This window comes from Triticum urartu, chromosome 3A, assembly GCF_056163025.1.
Source record: "Triticum urartu cultivar PI428250 chromosome 3A, HENAU_Tu73, whole genome shotgun sequence".
Lineage (NCBI taxonomy): Eukaryota > Viridiplantae > Streptophyta > Magnoliopsida > Poales > Poaceae > Triticum > Triticum urartu.
In genome coordinates this window covers 388,551,938-388,560,615 of record NC_141875.1, presented here as the reverse complement: position 1 = coordinate 388,560,615, position 8,678 = coordinate 388,551,938, and the positions used below count along the sequence as shown (strand labels likewise).

Sequence of the window (8,678 nt, the reverse complement as noted above, 5' to 3'; positions counted from 1 at the left end):
ATGGCCAGCTCGAAGCTTCCCAGAAGTAGACTCCAAGTCTCCTGGATTGCTTCCATTGAGAAAATCACGTTCCTGAAGGTTTCATTCCGTTTGGACTCCGTTTGATATTACTTTTCTTCGAAACCCTAAAATAGGCAATAAAAAAGCAATTTGGGTTGCGCCTCCGGTTAATAGGTTAGTTCCAAAAATAATATAAAAGTGTATAATAAAGCCCATAAATATCCAAAACGGGTAATATAATAGCATGGAACAATCAAAAATTATAGATACGTCGGAGATGTATCATATGCAACACTTCCTGACAAACAAGCATATAAGCTTTTATACTTACTTCTTATAAGCAGTTATACTTCTTACCCAAAGGATCTTTATATCCAACAGACACAAACTATATGTTCGACTGTTGGAAATTACTTTAACTGCTGATCTGATGTCGAAGTAATTGCTGCATCGCCCCCAAAGCCCACCATCTCTTAAGCTAAAGTAGACCAAGCTAACCCCTATATTAGCATATTAATAAGATAAAAAAAAGGCACTGCAGAATCATTTAGGACATGAGCTTGTCAATCTGAATGTGGAGGGACACCAGCTTAGCCCTGGCCAGCAACTTGGGCAGAACTGTGAAGAAGGTCAGTTTGTGCACGATGACATCGCCGAGATCCTTGCTGCTTGTCACCTCCATTTCCACCTTGATGGCGTCGGTCCTACGTTTGGGCTCCCCCAGCGGGCCATTCGCCCATAGCTTCGCTACGTAGTGCGGAAGTGGGGACGACCCTGCTCTGACAAAGACAACCGACACGGCGATAGGCGCGCCGATGTCGAGCACGCCACCAGCAAAGAAAAACGCGCAGCCCTCCTCCACGAACAGCAAGAGCCATGGCTCCAACATTGGCACTTGCAGCTGGAGCACCTGGCCGTACTAGATCCTGTGCACGGGCATGGGATGCATGGTGCTGATGTGGTGGGAGAGCGCCAACGGCGGGCCTTCGTAGCCGCAGATGGGAACGGGGCATTTGCATTTGCAGGGCGCGAGCGGACACACGCTCTGGTGATCGGCGAGCTTGTGGTAAGTGACGTGGAGCCCACAGCATTCTGGCACTGCCACTGGTTGCCGAGGCGCTCGACACGGCAGTCCGCGCAGGCCAGGTGCCCTCCCTTGCACTGCACAAATCAATCGAACAACACATCAATCAAGAAACCTGCACCTTGCTCGATCAATCGAATGGAGGAGGTATATTCGAACCTCATACACTGGAGGCTTCAAGGGGCGGAGGCACAAGGGGCAGTGGAGCAAGGTGAGGTCCATCGAGACCATAGAGAGCTCCATCGTCGGGTCCTGTTCCATCTGCATGATCTCGCCCTCCTCGGAATTCCGCCTTCCTCGTGCACAACCATCTCTCACTTTATTAGGGCCGGGGCATTAAATCAACACATATTCATACTACTTCAAGGTGCATTAAATCAACACATGCAAGTATCAAAAGGAGAGTCACGGCATGCATGCATGCGTTGTAATTAATGCATCGGTAAACACAAATTATTGAAATATATCGAGTGCAGTGCTTTGATGTGTCGCGTCAATTCGTACAAGACCGAGAAGTTTGATTACTACAACGCCCTCTCGCCTTAACCGCACCTGCCTTTGGCTGCATGACAGGTGGGCCACCCTCCTATTGGGCCCACTGTCATACACGCAAAGGCAGGAGCAGTAAGTCAATGAAGCTGCGTCCCTCCCTCGCCCATGAGCGTGGTGGCTGGCAGGACTAGGAGAAGCTTTCATTCGCTACACGCTCCCTCCTGCATGCGGTGGACATGCAGCAGTTCAATTGGTGTTAGATGGCCAGAAGCATACTGTAGTACCCCTCCACTGTAGTAGTATTCCATCATTGTTTGACTTCCTGAAGAGGCGAAGAGCCAATCTTAGCCCGGATGGTAGTGTGGCAGTTTCATGTGTAGAGTAGTCTAGGATAGCGTGTATCGTGCATGTAAGCTTTAAAATCGTTGGGGTCGGCTCCATGCTTTTTTATTAAAATAATCTTCTGGCCCTACCTGTCATCCTGGTGATTGTACTTTGCACGCTCATCTGGTCAAGACAGGAATATATATTTTAATTTGTGGTGGGGTATGTTAGAGCTTGCAGCAAATGGAGTATTGTACACTGCGGGTATGTCAACTCGTACAACGAGGAGAAGCTTGATTTTACTACTCGCCTTCTCCCTCGCTCATGCGTGCGGTGGCTCATAGACGAGGACATGCTTTTGCTTATAGTAGTACTAAAAAAAGTTATCCTTCCCGCTCACGGTGGACGGACATGCAGCAGTGGATTCAATATTGTAGAAGCAGCAGTAGTAACATCATTGTTCCTCTTCTCGAAGAGTCGAAGAGCCAAGCGCAACCCGAACATGGCAGTTTCGAACCTTGGAGCACGCATATAGCCAGGCTCTTGCATGAGACAAAATTGCTATGTGAGCCCACTATTACTTTCTAGTATAGCTATGTAAACCAGAAAGGAGTATTTGCCTTTCTAGAGATTTCAGCAAGTGACTAGACTACATCGAGACGGAGTACATATGGAGCAAAATGAGTGAATCTACACTGTAAATAAATACGTAGTTCTCTCGTTTTTCTCTCCGCCTTGGTCGCGGTGCACAATAGGCACCATAGGCACCTCGTCGTCTACGGGAACGTCTCCTGACACGCGATAGACGCGAGCGGCAGTCGCCTCCATAGGTGCTTGAGGCCCTGTTAGGTTCATAAGTCCTAGGACTTTTTCTAGTCCCAACTAAAAAGTCCCTAGTCCCTAGTTTTTTTAGCTGGGTTAGAGCAAACTAGCTCAAACTAACCCCTCCTGTTTGGATAATTTGAGGCTATTTCAACCTAAACTAGCTCTAACTTAGGGATCCAAACAAAGAGGAGTAGTACTGTACATGCTACAGTCTGGACCGTAGCACATTGTTTTTTATGGCCATATTAGAACATTGTTTTCTACTGTTGATTCACTGGGCTACCGTGGTTCACACTACTCTGCCGTGGTTCACACTCCTCCTACCTACTTCGTCGACATGTGGGAGAGACAGCATCCGGGTCGACGTGTCATGCACCGGATTAGAGTGCGGAACGGAAGGACGGCATCACCCCGGTCGTACCGCCAGTAATTCATGACTATGGTGGGTAGTCATATCACAAGTCTTTCCAGCAGTAACGCACCATCAAATCGGATAGCCAGACCTTTCCAGCAATAAGTAAGTTGAATCCGCTACTCCCTCACCCTCCTCGCCTCTCTGTCAAACCGCCTACGCGAAAACTGCCGCGCGTACTACCTGGGAAAAGCCCCGCCCTCAACTTTTAAATACGCGAAAATAGTTTGAGCTTGTTCGTTCTATAGAAATACTAGTACTGTATGTTTATTCACCCGTGGGGTTGGTCAATGAATGGAGGGCCGGGGAGCACAAGTGAACAATACTACTACTACTACTACCTCCGTCCTAGTTGAGTGGTCCCCATTGTATATTGTGTCAAATTTTGACTACAGATTGAACTAACAAAACGTTCATGCATGTTACCAAAAATTATATCATTGATAACTATGTTGAAATAAGAATCCAACGATATAATTTTTGTTGACATGCATTAACATTTTTCTAGCTTAAATTTTGGTCAAAATTTGGCATGAACTACAAAGGTGACCTATAAACCAGGACGGAGGTAGTAGTAGCAGTAAGTAGGAGTCGTACAGTTACTCACCTTAAATATAGAGTTTCTTTTCTTTAATGCCACATACACAAATTGAAATGCTTGTTGTGGAGAGGAAAAGATAATCACTCCACTATATATGTACGCCGGGGCCTGAGCGCTTGCTTTACTAGGGTTGCTCTCTTTATTCTCTCATCCTCTCCAGATCTAAACAAGACAGCAGTAGCGACATTTTCTCTCTGCTCACCGCTGGTCATAGATCCGGTCGGATCCCTTCGGCTGGTGTGTGTAGAGGACTAGGTACATCGTTCACGCGGTCATCGACGGCAAGGGAGGAAACCCACAGCTACTGGAGGGGCCCGATCCTCTACCCGTGCCGTTCTCTCCGACACAGCGCCGGCTCGGGAGGTCCTCCGACCGTTCTTCCTCCCTGCCGTATTGTGCGCAGATCCGACCTGCCGCCGCCGACATCCCGATGACCCTCAGGTATAAGTTCTTCGAAAGCGGCCATGCTCTACTGCCCTAGGTCCCCACGTGTCTGCATGTGCATCTTTTTCTACTCCCATCAGCTCTTCCAAAGCCACCTAAATTTTTAGTATTATTAGATGTAAAGCTACTTCATGCATTCGAATCTAGGACTTGGTTCAAACAACAAAGAAAGGGGGGAAAGTTGTAGCATGAATCTAGGACTTGATTCAAAGAGGAAATAATATGGTGAAAGTAGTAGAGACCGGGTATCAACTGGTCTCTTGGTTGAAAAGGGAAATAATGGGAAAACACAGTACTAACTGGATAAGGAACAAATCTATTATTGGTTGAAAAAAGGATAGAAAGTGGCGGCTGGTGGACAAGTCAATAGAGTATGTCCAGGATTAGATTTGTTGCCCTCACATAGTAAAAGGTCTCCAGGATTAGAATTGCTGCCCTGACATAGTAAAAGGTCTCTAGGATTAGATTTGCTGCCCTCACATAGTAAAAGGTCTCCAGGATTAGAATTGCTGCCCTCACATTGTAAAAGGTCTCCATGATTAGATTTGCCGTCCTTGCATAGTAAAAGGTCTCCAGGATTAGATTTGCTGCCCTCACATAGTAAAAGGTCTCCAGGATTAGATTTTCTGCCCTCTCATAGTAAAGGGTCTCCAGGATTAGATTTGATGTCCTCACATAGTAAAAGGTCTCCAGGATTAGATTTGCTCCCCTCACAGAGCATGAACAAACTCGGCATCACCACTTTATGCCTCCTTGTAGGTACATTGTGATGACGCGTCCACTGTCGCATGTCCTTATACCAACATTTTGCTGTTGTTAATTTAAGGGCGCATGTAAAATGAAGTGATCACACTGTTACCTTAGGCACATGTCTAACCAGTGTTATTGTTAATCTAATGCCTCTAGTGATATGATGCAATTAAACTGTGTTACAAATGGTACTACTGTTGTTTTCCCCAGTATGATTAGTAAGTTTCTTACGTTGCTGAGTGTCCTAGTGTCCCCACGGTCCCATGCCCTTAAACAAACTCTTTAGCTGCTGTTGATTTACTGTATGTGGTAAACAAGCAATGCCACCATTAAAGTAATCCCATATTTGACGAATGTCATTGTTGATCGTAATGCTTCCGGTAACATGAAGCATTGCTGACATTTTAAAATTTCTACTGTCCTTGCGTGATTACCATGAACATAATTAAGATGCTTCTTTTCATTTCGTGTATGTTTCGTATATTCTTATTGACCAGCAACTGTTTACTTTCTATCTTTTTGTGCAGATAGGGATATCCATTTCACCTTGTTGCTATTGGGACCTTTTGGTGAACTCCACAAAACACTCTTTTTTTGGAATGAGTGTCTTGTGCAGTTCAACTAAAATGTCACATGGGAAACATCTCTCAGTTTTGTTGGAACTGCACAAAATGGTGATTGGAGTTTCCAAAATCTCCGTCAAATTCTGCTGGTAATCTCGTGCAAACTGCACAAAAGGATTAGCAAATTATAGTTGCACCTTACATGAGCAGGATAACCAACCTTAATGTTCCTCAATTTTAGTGCAACTTCTAAAGAACCTGCCAGCTCACGAGAGCAAGTACTTCTTGCTAGCTGAATAATGCAATCTTTGCTTCATTTCTGGTGAACTGTAGAAAAAGGCGCATGAATTGAATCATGGAAGTCCAGGAAGGCCTCATCCGTGTGGAGCTGCAGGTTGAGTTCAATGAGTGCCACAATTATAGTAATCAGGCTCTTCTTATTTGTGTTGTGCAAACAGTAATACTCAACTACAGATGTTGTGACGGTCAAGAGCATTCGCCAAGTTCTTCGGTTGTAGGACACAGCTAGCCAAGATGGATTTAATCCCGATATTCACTTTATCAAAAGGCTCTAATGGGTTGGTTCTGAATCTTGCAAGCTGGGAATCAATGAGATGTGTAGGCATATTTGTTGTACTTATGATTTGAATCTTATTTGTTGGTTATGAATTTTGCAAGCTGGGAATCAATGAGATGTGTAGGCATCTTTGTTGTACTTATTATTTGGATCTTATTTGTTAGTTATCAATCTTGCAAGATGGGAAACATGACAAGATGATGCAGAGGACAACAACCATAACAAACAGTTCAAACTTGGTAGTATTATCTATGTGAAAGTGCCAATACAGACCCGCTCGTGAACCGACGTGTGGCCGGAGTAGGTTTCTTAATGGAGGCGTTTGAATGCGCTGAGGGTGCATCTTCTGCCGGGCGTGCAGCAAGCGAGGGATGGGTAGTAACTGTTGTCGCTTGTACACACTCAGTTTACTGTTGAATCTAGTTCCCCAAGAGCTGAAAACCAAACTGCTACCGCCGCCTACCCACTCGTTCACTTGAAGAGACTCCAATGGCGATCTGAGGGGTGAGGCTGCTGGATATGGACTTTAGCAAGGAGTTCCCCTTTGAGTTTGTCGTTTAGTCCTATGGTTGCACCAAGTTGAATGTGATGTACACCAATGATCCGGACTCGATGAAGCTCTGCCTCACCGAGTCCAAGCAGTACCTACAGGACGAGAAAGCACAAGGTCGCAGGACTTAGACCTTGTGCCCATCCATTCTTCTCCTGACAGGGACCAGTGGATCGCCGTCGCCCAGGTATGTGTGCGGGATGAGGTTCTTGTCTACCACTGCTGTAGGGCCATAGAGGTTCTAGAGCATTCGCCCGTTTCATCGGCAGCGCTGACTGCACCTTCGTTACAGTGGAGAGAAGGAAGAACGCGATGATTCAGCCATCTGGTGCAACAAGCTTGTCGACATCTAGAAGCAATACAAGATCATCGGCAATGGGCGGGAGAAGGACTCCGTGGTTGACCTTGCCGAGACCATCATCGACCCCTGATACGCCAACATGAAAGAAGACAACGATACCAAGAACCTGAACACGTGGGAGGTACCTCTGAATCTAGCCTACATAACCTACGTGGCCAAGGACGCATACGCATGCTACGACATGCACAGGCTGATCTTGTACATGAGGGCGTGTCTGCTTCCCGTAACCGACGAGTACACGGACAACTGCAGCGTCATGATCAAGCGTGCCAGGAATGTCTAGATGTTGTACTTTATCTGTTTGTAAGCACCTTTATCATCTGAGTGTTTCATGCATTAGCCTATGTGTCATAATTATCTGTTTTGTCCAAAATATTTCTTTTAAGAACGCATTAACCTGTTTACTTTTTTTAGTGGCTATTTGCTTATGTATGTAACTAGTTCACTTGTACGTTAAAAAACTAGTTCACTCAGCTGTCGTGCTTTGAATCTCCTTCCTGCCAACATATTCCCCTTCTCAGGTGGACCCAATAGGTCTCGTACACAGACATATGGGACCAACCACCTATCCATTTGTAGTTCTTTATTTTGTTCAGTCTTTCGTCCTCTTCCTATACAATGCCTAGCCATCCCACTACTCCCACACATTGTCTAGTGGCGGCAGCTCCACCGACCCACCCTGTACCCGAACAAGTCAACCCTCGTACTCCCCTCCGCATGCGTCTTCCCCCGCTCCGATTCGTTCGGTCCGAGGTCTCGACGTCGTCCTCCGCCTTGGTGCTCTCTCCGCGGCGCCGCCATCTGTCGTTCCCAACATGATCAGCAAAACAAGAGGAATCGGGAGAATACTATTCGCCGAGAGGCTGACAGTCCCGGGCCCACCAGGTCCATGGCCTAGGTTTTGTTGTTTAACATGGGCAGCCCACGACATGTTTCAACATTTTTTGGATCCAGCAGGTATCAAGCGGCCTTTGGGCCTCCCAACCTAGCTTGTCTATAACAATAGCAACCCAAGTTATGTTTGTTTTTTCAAGACGACACACAACTCAGTTCTATTTTTCTATAAGAATGCAAAACTGAACCTATATTTATATCTTATTTTATTACATATATATACACACATAATAGAAACAACATAAGGTTCTATTAAACCTGTCATTCGTTCAACCATTTTGTAGACCTTCCCACTTGCTTTATTTTTCATTTTCATTAATCCTATATCTGAATTTTCTCCCACTTTATTTTTTGATGTAAACTGAATTTTCTCCCAGTACTTTTCCCTAGAACCAACTCAACTGTCCCACGTCTAGCCTAAAAAATAATAATACCCCACGTCCTATTAACTCATCAAATTAAAATGATATTTTATTTCATAAGTTGAAAGTTCTTACAAAATAATAATAATAATAATTGTTTATATATAACTTGGCAAGTTAACTCCTAGTGATTGTGTACATAAGCTTGCAAAGATTTTACTAACCAATGCAGTAATAGACGTGCAATCATGTGTTTCTGTTTTTATAACATTTCTCCGTCCAGCCCAACATGATATGTTCACCCAACCCAGCAAGTCTGCGAATTTCTAGAAAAATGCAAATGGGCTTTAAATTCTACCATATATATAAATGAGCTGCATAGATGCTACACCATTGTTTCACCCAACCCACCAAATGGACTAAAAAACGAATGGACTGG

At 45.0% G+C, this 8,678-nt stretch overlaps 1 protein-coding gene across 1 annotated transcript; it reads right to left on the bottom strand.

The window, feature by feature from the left end:
- Positions 1 to 547: 547 nt before the first annotated feature.
- LOC147979795 (uncharacterized) lies at positions 548 to 889 on the bottom strand. Its single transcript, XM_087515347.1, has one exon. The coding sequence runs from the start codon at positions 887 to 889 to the stop codon at positions 548 to 550; it is 342 nt and encodes a 113-aa protein (XP_087371473.1).
- Between the last annotated feature and the right edge of the window lie 7,789 nt (positions 890 to 8,678).

Excerpts from the sequence above, each read along its gene's own strand:
- LOC147979795 (XM_087515347.1), bottom strand. The coding sequence starts at position 889 with ATGTTGGAGCCATGGCTCTTGCTGTTCGTGGAGGAGGGCTGCGCGTTT.